This window comes from Scleropages formosus, chromosome 17, assembly GCF_900964775.1.
Source record: "Scleropages formosus chromosome 17, fSclFor1.1, whole genome shotgun sequence".
Lineage (NCBI taxonomy): Eukaryota > Metazoa > Chordata > Actinopteri > Osteoglossiformes > Osteoglossidae > Scleropages > Scleropages formosus.
Window position 1 is genome coordinate 6,594,540 of NC_041822.1, and position 18,753 is coordinate 6,613,292.

The window sequence follows — 18,753 nt, forward strand, 5'->3', positions numbered from 1 at the left end:
CTTGCTGCAGCTCCCCTATTTATTCTGAGCATAACACCGTTTTCGAGTTAAAGACCTCAGCACTGCTGTGAAACGAGAAAGGCACGTGTGTATCATTTCCCTTTTTCTCATGGATGGTACTGTACCTGCTTTAACTTTATTTACCTATACTTCCATTTTCCTCCTATTTCAATGCTTTGTCAAAGACTAAATTGTCTGGAAATATGTCATCTTGCTCATCTCGGTAATAAATTCAAAAAAGTTTATATCAATTATTCATGAGACACAACAAAACAACTTTATCTCCCAAATCTGTGTCTCCCAGTCTGCTCATGTTTCATTGATATGCAGAACACTCCGTGAGAGCATAAAAACAGCGTCAAGTTAGAGAAGGAACTCGGAGGCTCTTTCTGTACTTCTGCATAATCCCAATTTATTCCTCACTATTGAAGAAGACAAATCAACAAAATAAAATGCATCCGAGCAGAGCAAAGACGAAATTATTTTTGGTGCCATGTGCCAGCCAGTGTCTTCTGCAGGTTTAGGCGCTCTGGCTAAATCTAGTCCAGCTTAACACCCAACGGACGGGGAAATGCCATCTTGCGCTTATGTTGTGGAACAGTTTGCACAGTTGGAGCAATTAATTACTGCTAACCTGCCTAAAGTGGATTTAGGTGTTATAAAGTAGAAACTAATAATTTTCACGCAGAACAGAAATATATGCAGCATTACCAGTAATTGTTTTTATCTTGTCTTCAGGCTCTCATTTTGTCTGCGTCTATCAATAATTATCTTTATCACAGGAGTGTCTATGATGATTATTGACTGAGATTAAACAGCTCATTTATCCCAATGCTTCTTTCATGCCAAGGGTTAGGTCATGTAACAACTACTACCCATCCACACCTCAGATCACGTGCAGCAGATCAACTCAAAGTCGTGAGACGTAACATTCCGATCTATATGATATTTTAATAACCTCAGCTAAGGGGTTTTATTTCCAGTGTACTGTTTACTAAATGTAACCATTAATTACTTTAGAACACTGTGCTCAACAGTGGCAAATAAATATGCTTATACCTATTACCCAGTCAAATATCTTATAGTCACTAAACTTTGGGAATCTGTCACTTCTTGAAAATCATTGCCAATGTAGGGGAATGGACAAAACAGCAGACATACCTAATAATAATGTCATGAGCCTGAAAAGGAGTATGGTCACCCTTTTCCTTCAGAACAGTTTTATTCCTTCTTTGAATCCTATCATTCAAGTTCTGTGTGCAATGGGATATTTCACCTTTATTCAAGAAGAAAACATTGTAGTTCTTTAGGGGATGAACTTACTCGTTCACTGACTTTCCATAACTCTGTATCTTCATCAGGGATGTGGTGGTCCACAGCCTATCCTGGAATGAGAGATGAGTACACCCTGGATGGGACGTCAGTCCATGTACACAGTTACTCACCCATTTACCAATTAAGGGCAATTTAGAGTGGTAAATTCACTTTAACTGCATGTCTTTGAACTATGGGAAGAAACCAGAGCACCTAGAGGAAACCATTGCAGGCCTTGGCAGAACATGCAGACCATATTTTCCACACAGACTGAGATGGATTCAAACGTATGCTTCAAGAGCCCAGATTCTGTGAGGTGGGAGTGCTATGCACTGAATCATTGGTGAGAAATGAAGCAAAAGGAAATCTGCTTTGCATTTTGCACTGCAAAACTTCCCATAAAGGTTGGCTTATGTTTAGATCTGGTGATCCGGTAGGCAATGGAAGAAGTCTGACTTCATCCTGGTGTTCATAAAACCACTGTATTTGCTGTAACTTAACATTTCTTGTAAATAGGTTAGAGTAACAACTTCCTCTTTAAACCTTGAGACCTTAAAATTCAATATGAAAACGACAAGCAAAGCTTTGTAATTAGCATAAGTACATCACATGCGAAGAAACCGCTCTGAACAAACTTTATTTTTTTTCCCCTGGTGTCAGACAGTTCTCTCAGAAGACCGCTGCAATTTGTGACAACTTTTTAAACTAAATTACTGACATAATGGTTGCAAAGTTTGTATGAACTCTGAGACCTTTAGAAATGCATGGCTTTAAGACGAAGCAGAGTGTCGGCTCTCATCCCACTCTTGCAGTTACCTGTCACAGTTAATCTGCCAAAAGCAATTTAAATGGTGGAATTAAATAAACAGCAAAAATTAGAAGAAGGGCCCTTCATGTTTCCTTAAGCGTTGACTCCTGTTTGTAGGATCAAAGTCCACAGCTGAGTTAAAGGAATTTGTGGGGCTTAGCTTAAGTCCTAGTCCCCGGTCTTGTGGTATCATGGAAAATTAAGGAGTGTTGCCTTTTTGATGTGGAGGATTTAGCCTTAATCTACCTAAATTGAGATTTAAGACATTTAGATATACAATTCATCATTACCCTGTACTGTACTTTCCCTTGGATTAGAATACAAAACTGCCACGCTTTTTACATTCACTTTGCCAAAGGAATGTCTGTTTTTAGTCATAAAATTTCAGTGTAAGCTAACACGAAAAGTGTACACAACAGATTATTATAATAATCATAACAGATGTAAGGAATTTGCCAATTTGTACTGCATGTATTTATATGTAATACACATTTTTGCTGCCGATTTCCAAAAAAAGACTTTCATTTTTTAAGATATAAACACTGAAATATTCTACTATTATTTCATATTTGTTGGGAATGTTGGTAAAACGAGGGTGCAGTGGCACAGCAGGTTTGGTCGGGGCCTGCTCTGTGGGGGGGTCTAGGGTTCGAGTCCTGCTTGGTGTGCCTTGCTACGGACTGGCGTCCCGTTCGAGGTGTGTCACCCCCCCCGGCCTTGCGCCCTGCGTTGCCAAGTTAGGCCCCGGCAAGCCGCAACCCCCGTTTGGGACATGCGGTTTTAGATGGTGTGTGAGTGTGATGGTGAAGCACTGTACAATACATATCATATATGGAACATGTTACTGAGACAAATTCCAGTGTGTGTGTGGGTGGGTGTTTATTTTTCAGGTTGCAGCTGTTTTTTTTCTTGTTTTAACTGCATTTTTGGTTAACCTCTTTCTCTCGTGGCTATCAGTAATACACACCGGGCCAATCTCAGAGGGGACCTCAAACATAACCAAGTACTGTTTTCAAAGTTCACAAATTGACTGGATTATTTGGTAGTAAGTATGAAAGACCCTTTTTTTTCATACTTAGCTAAATAACCCAGTCATTTTGTGAATTTTGGAAACCATATTTGGATGCATCAAAGTTCCATATATAGAACTGCATTAACTATCCTTGCTGGAACAAGCATTGTTCTACATTACCAGACATGGGTTTAATTTAAGTGTTGTGTACAGAATTGTCGAACCCAACGTACTAATACAGCATTGACGTGTAGGGGACAGCTGGTAGTGTAGTAGTTAGTGCTACTGCCTTTGGACCCACAGATTCAGATTTCAACCCTGGCTGTAGTCCCTTTAGCAAGGTTACTTACCCTAAACTGCTTCAGTAAACATATCCAGCTATATAAATATATGGGTAGATAAGTATATGTAGATTAACATTGTTGTCAGTTGCTTTGGAGAAAAGCATCAGCTAACAAATCAATGTAGTGCGAAAACACATCTGTAATACTCTGGCAGAGGTTTTCACTTCATCATGTTTTCCTGTAACTGTAATTTCCTAATTTTCATGATAATATGTAATAGAAAATTGATTTAAAAATGGTGCATCTATATAGATGATCTAATGTACCTATTTTCCATAGTACTTAATTTGAAATTATTTTCATAAGAACCATGCAATTTATTGATAGATAATATACACACTTTAACTACACATGGAAAAATCTCTGCATAAAATAAAAGCTCTTTGAGAAAATAGTTTTGAATGAGGCCAGATTTAACAGAAAACGATAACACCGCGTCGCTGTTTGTGGACGTCACAATGTAGTCTTTTGAGTCTTTCGCCATTCTTGTGTTCTCTTGACTCTCTCCTGCACATAATGCATTCTATTAAACTTTCCCACAATGACGTAGAAATTACGCGACGGAATCTTGGCGATGAACTTTCAAGATGAGCGTTGTGATTCGGTGGAATTTAGTCAGTCACTTCAGGGCCCGCCTCTTACGGTCGTCTTGCATCAGCATTGTTGAGGAAGTGGATGTGTAACATCCGGGTGGCACGCAGTCGCCGGCAAGGTGGTCTGTCACGTTGAAATTCCTTCGGCTTTTTTTTTTTGCTTAAAACAACAACATATTTTTGTAAGAAGTCATGGAGGAAGAGAAAGTGGACGAGCAGATGAAGGAATTACACGTTAAAGAGGCGAGAAAGGTATATGTTCGTGTAACAATTCTGGCATCAGTCGTGCTTTCTTTTCTCTGGTTTTGCCACGTTCGTTAGTCAGTGAGTGACGCGTGACGAGCTGCTCGAGTTGGGAATCACAGGTAGCAGCACAGGTAACTCGGCACGGGGGTAACGTACGCGTCCTGCACCCTCTGAGCTGGAGCACGTGGTGGTCTGTGTGTGTGTCACGCTGAGTGAGCCGAGTCCACACTCAATCATGACAATCCGAATCCGCACATGCCACATCATCATCATCATCATCATCATCATCATGACATGTCACGTGTGTCTGGATGGATGCTGGAGAGCCTTCTTCTGACTGAAGTGGCTTGTTCTGTAATCATCATGCTTCAACTTGGTATCTTACATTTATGTGACCGTGACCGACTCTTTCAAGAAGAGACACGCCGTGAATCAATCAGTTGTTTTTCAGTGAAATTGAGTGTGTGGCTACCTTGTATGTGTGTCAATGGAAGGGGTTGGAATGAAGGGGGGGGTGGAGCTCCTGTTAATGTATTTATATTGAGTGGATTCTAAATGGGGGGGGGAAAGAAATGACACTGCAGAGCTGTCATGTCTCCTGATCTTTCAGGTACAGTAACTTTTTTTTCATCATGCTGTCACACACAGACATGCACGCATGCACCACAAGTGTCATCTTATGTCTAATATTGAAATGATTTACCCGGAGCAGAGGATCCTCTTGTTTCTTCTACATGATAAATCTGTGCCGCCATGTACTATTTCAGAGGGTTTTTGGGCACAACACAGTAAAAAGTGAAGTATGTACTATAAATCTAAATGCTTCTGAAAAGAGCGAAAGAGTTCCTGGGTCATATGGCCTCTGTTCATTTTGACAGTGATCTGTCTTATCATTTGGGCTGGAACTGTGTATAAAATCCTGAAGCACCTCTAGTGCACCCAAGGAGCAGAGTAACCTGTCATTAGTCTTGTGGGTTGCATTCCACCAGCCTCCTGGACAAGACGTTTACATTTACATTTATTTAGCAGACGCTTTTCTCCAAAGCGACTTACGATGGATGCTATGTAGTGTTATCAGCCCACACATCTTATTCACCAAGGTTGTGAATAAGGTGTGTGGGCCTGTTCGTTTTTCGTTTGTATTCCGTCATGTTTTTTGAAGATTTTCTTAATTTCGGGGTATGGATTTTGTCCTTTGAGTCAATCCCCAGGTGAAAACAAGTCTTACGTGGCACATATCACACCGAAGCGTTGGAATAATTACAACAATGAATTCCCTTGCAGGGTGGAGCTGATGGGGACAAAAGCAATAAGGAGGGTGGAAAGAAGAAGATCAAGGGAGGAGATGCAGCAGGACGGTCTGAGGTGAGTGATTTGGTGAGGAGTCCCACATCCTCCCACATCACATACCAAGATATGGAGCATTCTGGCTTTCTGGGCTGGTGCTGGCTCAGCGAGGCCATAAAAAAAAACACCAACAGCATAACTAATACAGGCTACAGTTTGCGTGCTGTTTAACTAAAGGCACAACCTCCCACTGACATCCCACTGGTCTTGGAAACTGTAAACACAGTCATCTGAACATCACAGGGAACGCCTTCGAATGTATGGGTTCGTAATCTCACGAAGGTCAGACATAACGAGGCCGTTCGCTTCTTGATGTGTTAAAAGTGGATTTTGAACTTTGCTGTAAATTTAGCAGGAAACCAATGTAAAGACTTAACTGGTGTCATATGTTCATTTTTTCCTACTTCTAGCGATAATCCTTGCAGCAGGATGTTGGTATAAATGTAGTCTGCATCTCATTTGATTCAAAAAGGCTGCAATTAGGGTATTACAGTAGTCCGTTCTGCTAGAGAGAAAGGCATGGAGCAGCTTTTCTATATCTGGCATAATATAAAAAGTGCCTTCATTTACTTAATTCACAATTGGAAAAAGGAAGTTCTAGATACTGCAGTAATCCGAGAGCTTAAAAGTGAGTCGGTGTCAGATAAAACACGTAGGCTTTTAACAGTCAGACAAACTAAATTTAGTCCTTGAGCCTAAATCAGTCATGTAATTAGATTGCGGTTTGCAGCAAACTAACATGAGACATTCATCTTTTTTCTGTTTTTACACCGATACACTAGAATATACTTTAATTATGACCAAGAAGAAACTGAACATATGATACTAGTACTTCAGTGTTTACATTTATTATGTGTAGCATTTAGGTTATTATAATTGCTTTTAAAGTACCTCATAGACTCACCTAAATACATTTACGTTTATTAATTTATTTAGTTTTCTCCGAAGCACCATCTCATAAAATAATAGGGTGTTGTGTCGTCGTATAAACTAGTGCAAATTACAGGAGCAGCTCCATTCAGTTGTTTGGAGCAATTCTCAATGAAGTATGTGATCAAGGGGACTGCAGCAGCAGGTGAAATTAGAACCGGGGTGTTTCGATTTACCTGTGCATTCTTTACTGTAGCAGGTACTTCTCTCAAAAGCGACATACAACTCAACACAGAAACGAAAGTGCTTTTTGCAACAGCAGTGGGTCTTTGTGTGCAGCCATTGGACTGTTGGAGCACAGTCACTTTGCTCGATGCTACTGTGTTTGTCAGTGCACATTACACAAGTGATCGTATACGCAATGTAGAAATTTAACAGCTCTAATAACATAAGTTCCTATCAAACACGTTTTAGTAATACCACACTGTGCCTGTAATGCTCTAGTGTCCTTGGGCGGCACCGTGACACAGTGAGTAGTGTTGCTGTTTCACAGCACCTGGGTGATGTAAGAGGACATGGGTTTGATCCCTGCTCAGTCTGTGTGGGTTTCCTCCGGGTGCTCTGGTTTCCTCCCACAATCCAAAGACATGCTGTCCAGGTTCACCCATAGTGTGTGAGTGACAGACAGAGAGAGTGTGTTACACTGCTAGATACACTACTTACACTGGGTCACTCATCCACACATCAGAGTAAGTCATCTTGGTGAATAAGGTGTGTGAGCCGATAACACTATATAGAGTTCATTGGAAGTCGCTTTGGAGAAAAGCATCCGCAAAATGAATAAACTTAAATATATAATTTTATGAAATAATCCAGCCTTTTACCTAACTCACCCTAAATGAACCTTTTTAAATAGTAATTATTTTACTTAAGTCTGATATTATTTGTGTTGTTGAGTAAAGAAGTCATTCTTTTAAAATAGACTAGCAATAATGGAAAAAAAAATAGGCTTTTAAGCAGAAGTGTTAAGTTACATTTTGTGTACGCTGCATTTTCCGAGCTGTTTATTTCTTGTGTCCCCTTGGTGTGTAAACATTTTGACCTCTGTGACCTTTGTCTCTCAGCTGAATCCTCTGCCCCAGTACATCGAGGAGCGATTGTCTCTTTACGCCAAGCTGAAGGAGGAGAACGATGCCTTGGCGGCAGAGAGAGCGGCGAAGGAGAACAAGCCTATCAAAGTCACACTGCCTGATGGGAAGGTGGTGGATGCAGAGTCATGGAGAACCACCCCGTACCAGATTGCATGTGGGATAAGGTTTGTCTGTCTTACTGTGGGTGTCTCGGCAATAGGACATTTCATAGTATCTAACTGCTGCTGAAGGGGTTATCAACTTGGCACACTTGTCTTTCCACATTGCACCTCCGTCGGGTGTAGAGCCCTCAGAAGTCCCATTAGCCTGTTTTTATGTGTGACTGCCACGTGTTTTTAGCAATACTTTCATTTTCATAATACTTTATGACATCTGTATTTGTTCCAACCCCCTCGCTTATTGATTTCCATCTGGACTGTGTTTAGTTTTTGTTAACAACTTTGTTAAAGACATGTTGAGCTCATATGTTAACAGTAAATTGTATTTTGCTCTTTTCTTGAAACACGTTTTTACGTGAGTTGTTCAAAATACATTATTTACATTCCTGCTGCGGCACTCATGTTCAACAGTCAAGGCCTAGCAGACAACACTGTGGTGGCCAAAGTCAACCATGACGTGTGGGACCTGGACCGCCCGCTGGAGGAAGACTGCCGTCTACAGCTGCTCAAATTTGATGACGAAGAGGCGCAAGCGGTGAGTCTAACGTTTCTCACAAAGCAGTAGACAGGAAAAAACAAATTTTTGCACCTTAATAACTTTTAAAACATTAACTTGTAATAACTTTTTTAGCTTTTATTTTCATACCATGGATAATTTTTTTTTTTTTTAAATTTACATTTGCATTTATTCATTTAGCTTTTACTTTCTCCATAGTAACTTACAATGTTAAGCTACTTACAGCTGTTTGTACAGCTGGGTATTTTTTACTAGAGCAAGTTTAGGGTTAGTACAGCATGGGAGCATTTTTAGGGTGGCACAGCAAGTAGCGCTGCTGTCTCAGCGCCTGGGTGCTGCGAAACGACGTGGGTTCGATCCCTGCTCAGTCTGTGTGGACTTTGCATGTTCTGTGTGCGTTTCCTCCGGAGTCTCTGATTTCCTCCCACAGTGCAAAGACCTGCTGTTGAGGTTCATCCATAGTGCATGAATGACAGAGTGTGTTCCACTGATGTATGGATGAGTGACCATTGTAAGTAGTGTATCTAGAAGGTGTGTGAGCTGAAAGTCACTGGAAGTTGCTTTGGAGAAAAGCATCTGTGTTGCACCATGGTCTCCAAAGAATCGACATTTCGTTCCACTGTACACAAGCTGTATAGAGGAATGACAATAAAAACAACTTGAACTAAATAAATAAAAGTAATTGTAAAATGTAAGTACCTTGTTCATGGGTACCAAAGCCAGAGGTAAGGTTTGAACCTGAAACTTTTGGGTTCAAAGACAGCAGCTGTAACCACTATGCTACCAGCTGTACCCTTGATTAAATGTGATAATAGGATAGTGATAAAGAAATTATGTTTGTTTGTCAAGACAACTAGTGTTATTATTATTTTTATTGTTATGATTTATTGGAGCTCTGTGTTAACTGGTATGGCTGTCTCTCTCCAGGTATACTGGCACTCCAGCGCCCACATTTTGGGCGAAGCCATGGAGCGTGTGTATGGCGGCTGTCTGTGTTACGGGCCCCCCATCGAGAATGGCTTTTATTACGACATGTTCCTTGACGATGAGTGAGTCCCAGTACTGTGTGTGTGAGAGAATGCTGCTGAGTGAACGCTGTTCCTCGTTACAGAACTGCACAAATTGTCTCTTTACTTGTACTTAATGGTATTTATTGAAAAGTTGGCAAGTAAATGGTTGTAAGTAAAGGTGCGTTTTTATTGTCAGTGTTACCAGATTAACTTGTGGCTTTAGTTCAAGTGTTCAGATTGCGGAGTTGCTAAAAAGTTGCAATGAACACTCTTCAGAACTTCACACCCTTATACATTCAGAAGTATTTACATGTTTTCTGCACTTTGTGTCAGTTCATTCTGGATTTTGGATGCTCCGCTCTGAAAGCGAGGTGATGTTTCAAAGCCGTTTCTTTTCTGCCGTCCACACAACAGATGTATGAGAGCTAACAGCGCTGACTTTTCAGAGTAGCAACCCGACACATTGAAGGTGTTGATGGAATGTTAAGTGGTGTCGAATGTTTGTTCCTCTATTAATTTACAGTGAATATTTATATTTTAAGGGAATGTGCCCGTGCTGCTGGTCCTTGCTGCGGCAGTGTGAATATGTGCTTTTCCTCGGCAGGGGAGTGTCAAGTAATGATTTCCCTTGTTTGGAAAACTTGTGCAAGAAGATCGTGAAGGAGAAGCAGCCCTTTGAGAGGCTTGAAGTCAAGAAGGAAACTCTTCTGGAAATGTTTAAAGTAAATTGTGTGGTTGCTAAAAAAATCTGGTTCTAGAAAGTAGTCTTTATTTTAATGTTTTATGCATTATACATTATGAATGTTTTCTGTTCTTCTGTGTTCTTTGCAGTACAACAAGTTCAAGTGCCGCATTTTGAATGAGAAAGTTACTACACCAACAACCACAGTTTACAGGTAATGCCCAAAGTGAAAGACACAAGTTGATGCCAATTTGTCCATTTGGTCCCATTTATGACTCCAACATGTCGGTTTGTCCATTTTCACACTTTGTTTCGCTGTCAAGGTGTGGTCCTTTGATTGACCTGTGTAGAGGACCTCATGTGAGGCACACTGGCAAGATCAAGTCCTTGAAGATCCACAAGGTGATCCTTCTCTTTTCAACTAGACTGTGCTGTGAAAATAGCAGCTTGAATCAGTGGCACTCGAAAGTCTCACCAGAAGTGATTCCTTTGGAGGTTTGATGGAAAATGTGGATCAATATACTTTATTGTAGAGAGACAAGGGGAAAGGAGTTCAAAGTAATTCTCATATTTTAAGGATCTCTTATCGGGCAGACAAATGAAAAAGTTGAAGGGATCTTGTGGAAGTTGACAGATGAGCACAAAGTGTGTTTCGTTCTGTTTTTGGCTTTAGTGTTTCCTTATCCGTTGTTGGCTTTGTATTTTAGGGTTACACAGAACATTAATTATTCCAAGCAAGCAGACTCATCGTATATCCAGTCATTATGGTCATTGTTTCATAATGAATGTGCGGTTAAAAACCTATTAATAGACTGTTACTATTAATCCCAAGAGGTTTTAAATATAACAGTCCTGTCACACATATTGTTGCTCTAAATTCTTTTCTTCATCTTCACACAGCATGACTCATAGCTAAACGTTTGGAAATAAGTGCTTACCTTTTATAACTTGTCATTATACAATATGTATATATAAGGATTTACCTCTTGTGTATTCTGGAAAGAAATTAAACTACGGAACAACTTGTGGCTTTGCTTTTGCTTGCAAATTTGGAAAACCAAAGGAGATGCGCTGTGTTTACAGTACAGTCTAGGCTTTCAACAGTGTTCTTTGAGTAAAGTTTCTGATGATGCTTTTCTGTTAAGCTTCTTAGTGGAAAGCCCAAATCCAGAACATTTCAAAGTTTACTGTAGGTGTCTGAGTCAGGGGCCCTTATTGATTTTAAAGTATTTCTCATCCAAACATTGTTATATTGTATATTATTGTTATTAGAACTCCTCCACATACTGGGAAGGGAAGGCTGACATGGAGACGCTGCAGAGGATCTATGGGATTTCTTTTCCTGATCCCAAGATGCTGAAAGAGTGGGAGAAACTCCAGGAAGAAGCCAAGAACCGTGATCATCGCAAACTGGGACGGGTGCGTGATGTTGGAGGATTGTGAGGCTCTGGAAACTTCTTCCACATGATAGCTGGGACAGATCTATAAAGCAGCATCAGTTACTAATGATAATAAAACTGTGCAGTGATCTGGTAGGGTTTGCTTTGAAAACAAACGGTACTTGATAAAAAAGCTCATGTGGCTTAAAGTGAATTTAGTCAGAAAATTCTGGCGTGCAGACACACAACTTTTCAGCTGGCTAGAATTTCATAGTTTTTGTTTTAAAATGTCACAACAGCTGCCACTACATTTTTCCAGTGAATACTGACGTATTGTGCATGTTATCGTGCTGCCAGCCTAATTTCAACTGGAGATGTATGGATTATGAGGGTGGCGGGTATGGCGCTGCCATGGTCTCCGCGCAGGCCTGCCGCTGCCTACTGTTCAACCTGCTGTAATTAAGAGGGCTGCTGTCAGCATGCAGCTGAATACCCCGAGTCCCAAGGACCCATCGCTCCTTGTGTGACGGGGCCGGTTAGTTAGAGCACACAGATGTCTGAATTATTAACGGGCCATCTGGAGCTGGGGACCGACAGCTGTGCTAGACGTCCATTAGAGCCACCGTTGCTGCCTTTGTGTCGTCCCGCAGGAGCAGGAGCTGTTCTTCTTCCACGAGCTCAGCCCTGGGAGCTGTTTCTTCCTGCCCAAGGGAGCGTACATCTACAGCACCCTCATTGGGTTTATCAAGGTGAGTGACAGTATGCGGTGTGTGCCCCAAGAACCTTCAGGGGGCCAGTGCCACAAGCCACCTACTGGTCCTTTCTGTGGCTAAGAGGGGAAAAACAGTTTTGAACTCTTTCAATTCAGTATCAGAGGCTTCTGACACTGCCTCAATAAATTCTGCAAATAGCGGTGTGTTTGCTCTCCGGTCTGGTTCAGATCAGCAGCTTCCAACAGGCCTGGGGCAGGTGGTTGTTTAATGTGTGTGTGCGTATGCAAGGGCCCTGCTAATGTACCCTTGAGAAAGGCACTTGGCTGCTGGAATAAAACATTTTAAGCTGTTTACACACATTGTCTCTTTTTGATAAGCAGTCAAATCATATAACAGATATGTTGCATGTAACTGGCTTTTTTTTTTTCTTTACCCTGCAATGGAACTGCACACTGCACTGTTGCAGACCTGTGAGATCCCTAAGGGTGCAACAGCACCCTGGTGTTCTATTATTTGAACCATCAAGTTACAAGGCTACAAGGCAGCGTTTAACTGCTCTGCTGCCTTGCTACATTTATGCATGGAGGAGCAGTTGTAGGTTACAGATCTGTCCCCACCCTGATCTGCACCCAACATTTGCCCCGCAGAGTGAATACAAGAAGAGAGGCTTCCAGGAAGTGGTGACCCCCAACATCTACAACAGCAAACTATGGCAGACTTCCGGCCACTGGCAGCATTATAGCGAGAACATGTTTTCATTCGAGGTGGAGAAGGAGATCTTTGCCCTCAAGCCCATGAACTGCCCAGGACACTGGTATGCTAATCAGGGGTCAGCAACCAGAGCGTCTTTCTCTGGATTGCAGGGTTGTGGTGCTCTATGCAACGCTGTGTCACTGTGAGAATATCTCTGTGCCTTTAGTGAATTTACTAAGACATGAATGTATCAGACACTTCTGCTGTGAATGCAAGGTGTTCACAGGTAGCGATCATTAGCTTCGGTCTTGTTTAGTTCAACTGTTTACTTAATGGTCTTACATATAATGTTACATATTACATATGTTCTCTTGCACGAATGAAAATTCCATTACTCATACTGTCTGACATTATAGTGACCTATTATGAATAAGTAATGTCTTTCTGAGACCCCTTTTATTATTGATCATTTAGAACAGTAGTCTGCTTTGGTTTATGATGTCAGAGGGGATCTGATGTAAGCATTGACTGGTAACTACATCTTTGGAATTCTTCATTTGCCGTTAATGCTGCATTGTTGAATGGGAGTAGAAGTGCAACTAGAGCGCTGGGACCCGTCTTTCCACAGCCTGATGTTCGACCACAGGCCACGCTCCTGGCGGGAGCTACCCCTACGGCTCGCCGACTTCGGCGTCCTGCACCGCAACGAGCTGTCGGGTGCGCTGACTGGCCTGACCCGCGTGCGTCGTTTCCAGCAGGACGACGCACATATCTTCTGCTCCATGGACCAGGTACTCAGAGATGTGTTGGTCCGGCTGTATGGGCCACACCCCTTTAGTGCTCACGTGTTGATCTCGGTTGGCCTCTGGGGAACTGCCTAATCCTGGCGGGTGGTTTTAATAGGATAAGCATGGCAGAGTTCCTCTGAAGGTGGCGTGCTTAAAGGGTTTTTCACAAGTTCCTGCTAATCCAGCTCCCATTGCCTCTCTGTCACACCGCTTAGCTTGGATGCATTGGCTGAAGCTTAGCCAGGCTTGCCATCTGACATTTATGCATTTGTGGTCATGTCAGATTGAAGAGGAGATTAAGGGCTGCCTGGACTTCTTGCGGACAGTCTACAATGTGTTTGGATTCACCTTCAAGCTCAACCTCTCCACTAGGCCTGAGAAGTTCCTGGGGGAGCCAGAGGTGTGGGACCAGGCAGAGAAGGTAATAAACAATCTTGATAATGATGTAGTGGTGCAAGGAAGATGCCATTTTTTGTTTTAAATTTCACTTTTAAATGTTGTGGTTAAACGGTAAACATTTCTTAATGTAATTCGATGTAATGCAGTGTATTAATGATGCATGTACTGTATATCACCGTAAGATGTTACATATGTACTATTGAAATTATATGCACATGTACGTGTGTCATGTACATCTATGCACGGACAGATACGCTGTGTATGACATAGGTAAACATCAGGCTGAGGATCATTTTTACTCTGGTAATGAAAATGTTTATACAGGTGGTCCCCGATTTACGAAGGGGTTATGTTCCACGAAACCCATCATAAGTCACATATCATAAGTCGAAAATGCATTCAATACACCTAATGCACACCGCTGCGTGACAGACTGAGAGATGCAGATCGCTGCCGCTGCCAAGCATCACGAGAGAGTATCACACCGCATATCACTCTCCCGGGAAAAAATCTAAATTGAAAATTCGTAGTACGGTTTCTACTGAATGTCTTATTGCCAGTTCAAGATCGTAAAGTTGGAAAAATCGTGAGTCGAACCATCATAAATCGGGGTCCACCTGTATTGCATTGCAAAAGCTGTAACATAATTCTTAATACTTTTTTTATTCTAGCAACTGGAGAGGAGTCTAAGTGAATTTGGGGAGAAGTGGGTGCTGAATCCAGGGGATGGAGCTTTTTATGGGCCAAAGGTTTGTCTGCAGACGTACAAAGAGACTATTGAGAGTGTTTGCTGTTTGATCCCAAAAAAAAAAAAGTACACACACAGGGTGGGATATTCCTATTTATTTAGTCTTGATTTGTTTCGAACCGTAGATTGACATTCAGATCAAGGACGCTATCGGAAGGTACCACCAGTGTGCTACGATACAGCTGGACTTCCAACTTCCGATACGATTCAATCTCACCTTTGTTAGGTATGTCTCTTGCCTTTCTGTTTTTCGGTCCTCATTTCTTCATATGTGCAAGACTGTTTTAGTGAAGCAGAGTTTAAACTTTATTAATCCCACAAGGGAAATTATTATATAATAATTTCATCTGTGGGATCAATAAAGTATGTCTATCTATCTATCTATCTATCTATCTATCTATCTATCTATCTATCTATCCAGATTACACACATGGTGGAAGAACTCTATCCTGTGTGGGAGGACTGTTTTTGTTCACATTTATGATTTTGGATTTAATCTGCAGGACTTGGATTTTCTGATTTGAGCTCTGTGCTTTTGGTCTAACCTGCCTGTTTTCTTTCCTTAGCCATGACGGGGACGACAAAAAGAGACCTGTGATCATCCACAGGGCCATTCTTGGTTCTGTAGAAAGAATGATTGCCATCCTCACTGAAAACTATGGGGGAAAATGGCAAGTGTACTGAGTTTGTGAACATTATGCAGGACAGACCTACTCAGGGTCTTGTGTAGGCTCAAAGGTTACACTGGTACTTGTTCTACTTGTTCTAAGGACTTGTTCTCCAGTTTTCAGCCATTGGAAGTCCGTTACTTTGAGTGCTGGAGCACAGAACACAATAGTTTGATTCAAAAAGCTCTGTGAAGAGCAAGTTGTTAAATATGAATCAGTCTGATTGAACATAATCAACCATTGCTTGCTGATTGCAAGAACTTTCTTTCAAATGTAAGAACATTATCAGCAAGCAAAATATATTGTAATTGCCTCAAGTAGGTTCATGTAGGCTTGGATGTTTTGTAAAATGTTGATAAAATATGTGGATAAATGAAGACATTGGAATTATAATCTTAGAGCTGAATGGGGGAGAGACCATGCAGGAAAGTGAGACAATCAGCATGTCATTGTGTGGAAGATGTAATTTTCAATTACACTGCTTTCTGTGAAGCACTTACATTTGCTGAAAGGTGTACTTTTTGTGCCTAGGCCTCTGTGGCTGTCACCACGCCAAGTGATGGTGGTCCCCGTGGGCCCCACCTGTGAGGAATATGCTCAGAGGGTAGGAACGCAGAGCGCACATTGTGACAAAGTGGGTGATGTGTGAGATGCGCTGCTGAGCCGTTTGGCCTCTCCAAACATAGGTCCAGCAGGAGTTCCACAGGGGTGGGCTGATGGCTGATGTTGACTTGGACCCAGGCTGTACCCTTAACAAGAAGATCAGGAATGCCCAGCTGGCCCAGTACAACTTCATTCTTGGTAAGCCTTGTGCCCAGTACTTGCCACAGACATTTTTCTGTTAACTTAATCTGTTGATGAACTTAATTTTCTTCTCAATTGGAGCTTTCCAGAATACATTTTACTTATGAATTTGTTGCAAAGCAGCTTATAGTGTCTGAGCCATGTATGGAACCGTGTGTGTGACGGTCAGGGTTACTGCAGCACAGCAGGGATTTGGCTTTGAACTAGCAGCCTTCAGGTTATAAATCTGCCTCCTCAACTGCTCCATCATCTGCAGCCCTGCTTACATCCTTGAAACCATCCAGCCGCAGTGATACTAGTGATGTTTTTATTATTGATGCAACGCACAACCTGTGTCGTTTCATTGAACTGACTAGTTAAGCAGCTGCGAGTGACCCATTAGCTGTACTTTGCATGTCAAGTACTGTTAACACACCCTTTATGAAACCTCTTGGATTCAGGAATATGCTAGACATGCAGGGACTTTGTGGTTCGGTTTTTTAATTCCAAACAGACTCTTATGGGTTGTTGACTGAATAAAATGTATCGATTTGCATTAAAAAAGCCACTTTGTCTGTAAGATGAATGGGCTAAATGTGGGCGTCCTTGCGCATTGTTTCCTGAGTCTCTCTCTTCCCCCGGAGCAGTGGTGGGGGAGAAGGAGAAGAACAGCGACACGGTGAACGTGCGCACGCGGGACAACAAGGTGCATGGTGAGCGAGGCCTCAGCGATTGTCTGCAGCGGCTGCGGCACTTGAAGGCCACGCGCAGCCACCACGCGGAGGAGGAATTCTGAGTCCTGAGGAGCCTCCAAGCCCAGCAGGGCAGCGTCACCCAGGGATAAAAGCGCTTCCACCCAGGAGGACTTGAGTGTACAAGAGCCACTTATTCTTGGTCTTACTCACAGTCATTTTGTTCACCATTTTTCTCGTCTGGGGGACGTAAAATATGAAGTGTAACTGTGCTGTAATTACGTCTATATTGAAGCTCTTGAACTTATCATCCCGTCCAGGTTGTAGCCTTTTTCATGCCCTGTGACTCTGTGATAGGCTCCAGACCAGCGCAGCCCTGTACTGGAAAAGCAGTTAATGATGGTTGTCTTTTTTTGTGATCTAATTGATTTGTTCATTTCTGATGTCCAACACTGTTACTTTAAGTAATTTTTTTTTCCTTAAGCAACAATGACAATTTTTTAAATTCTCTCCATCTTAAACATGTTTTCCAAAAGATTTTGGTGGTTAAAAGGGTCTGTTTTCATTACCTAAAGATGTACAAGAGTAATAACGAATGGGCAATAAAATATTCTTTCATTTGTTTGTTTTGACTTTTTTTTTTTTTTTAAATAGGTTTTGCGCCATGTTTTGCAGCAAGTAGTAGATTTGTTTATAAAGGAAGCAGCAACATTCCTAAGGAAGTTCCAGTAGCTTTCCTGTCCCAACTGCTACCCAACTCACTTTTACCATTAACGTTACCATAGAAAAACAAAAAGACTAAACACAGTGACCTCCAGCTTTTGCCATATTTTGATTAGCTATGATGTCTGTCATTTTAAATAAGTTTTCAGATTTAAAAAAAAAGAAACATTCTAGGAGATGTTAACTTTTAAAAGCCTGTTGCTCTCAAAGTCCATCTGGGAAGCAAGTGCTGAAAAGAAAACCCTCTTTCCCTACTGTATTTAAATGTTGATTTTTTTTTTTTTTTTTTTTTTTTTTTGTACATATCCCAAATGTGTAGATAAATGTTTTTAACTCGATCTGTAGCCTTAGGGTTTGCAAAGTCCAGGGTTCAGAGAAATTGCTTTGGAATTGTCACATTATAATGGCGATGGGTATTTACTGTGTACAAGCAGTTTTTAACTTATTGAGCAGTCCAAGGCAATTAACTTTTTTGCTATAATGCAAGTATTTATCCCTTTATACAGCTGCATATTCTTACTGTATCAGTTCATGGTGAGTACCTTGATCAGGGCCCACAATCTTTATCTGCACAGTGAAGAATCTTAGCGCTACGCTGCCTCTTTTAACATTGATTGAAGGAATAAACTATTTAAGTGAAGATTCGCTCCTCTCGGAATTGTTCATCTTGTAAAAAACAGGAAAGCCGCTGCTGCTCTTTCAATAAGGACCAAAGAATGGTATCTTTTTTTTAAATTATTTTTGTGCATGCAAAGCGTTTTTTTTCCCCTGAGCGAAGGTGCCCGTTCAATACGAAGAAAAGCAGTGGCTTTGGCCATGTTTCGCTATTTTTAGTACCCCAGGGGCTGCTGTTGGACTTGGGGAGATGGGAAACCTGCACCGTTACTGCCTGGCTCCAGCAAGAAGGGCGTCGAATGTATGAGACGCGACGGTGCGGCGGCGCCTTAAATAACAGCCCGGCAGTATGTAATTAGCAGGTGACAAGTTTAAAAACCTCCTGGCAATGAGACTCCCCTTAGGGCAACAGCCCAAAGACAGGGAATCCCTTCCTTCGAACTTGCAGTGTGAAAATCTGTTTTGTCTCAAGGGTCACTTGACACTTCTCCAAAGTAACT

At 41.6% G+C, this 18,753-nt stretch overlaps 1 protein-coding gene across 1 annotated transcript; it reads left to right on the top strand.

Moving 5' to 3' along the window:
• The first annotated feature begins 4,139 nt into the window (after nt 1-4,139).
• tars1 (threonyl-tRNA synthetase 1) lies at nt 4,140-17,511 on the top strand. The gene is made up of 19 exons (XM_018758893.2): nt 4,140-4,323; nt 5,602-5,682; nt 7,659-7,849; nt 8,255-8,378; nt 9,288-9,409; nt 9,975-10,092; nt 10,202-10,266; nt 10,376-10,454; nt 11,325-11,471; nt 12,082-12,180; nt 12,792-12,958; nt 13,466-13,628; nt 13,909-14,046; nt 14,696-14,773; nt 14,898-14,998; nt 15,339-15,443; nt 15,972-16,044; nt 16,127-16,241; nt 16,871-17,511. Exons 1-19 carry the CDS (start codon nt 4,264-4,266, stop codon nt 17,017-17,019), a joined length of 2,175 nt encoding a protein of 724 aa, XP_018614409.1. The 5' UTR covers nt 4,140-4,263; the 3' UTR covers nt 17,020-17,511.
• The last annotated feature ends 1,242 nt before the right edge of the window (nt 17,512-18,753 follow it).

Bases quoted from the DNA above. Each gene is read 5' to 3' on its own strand.
- tars1 (XM_018758893.2), top strand. From the start codon at position 4,264: ATGGAGGAAGAGAAAGTGGACGAGCAGATGAAGGAATTACACGTTAAA. The intron at 10,455-11,324 runs GTGATCCTTCTC...TATTGTTATTAG, and splicing joins AGTCCTTGAAGATCCACAAG to AACTCCTCCACATACTGGGA. The intron at 14,774-14,897 runs GTTTGTCTGCAG...TTCGAACCGTAG, and splicing joins GAGCTTTTTATGGGCCAAAG to ATTGACATTCAGATCAAGGA.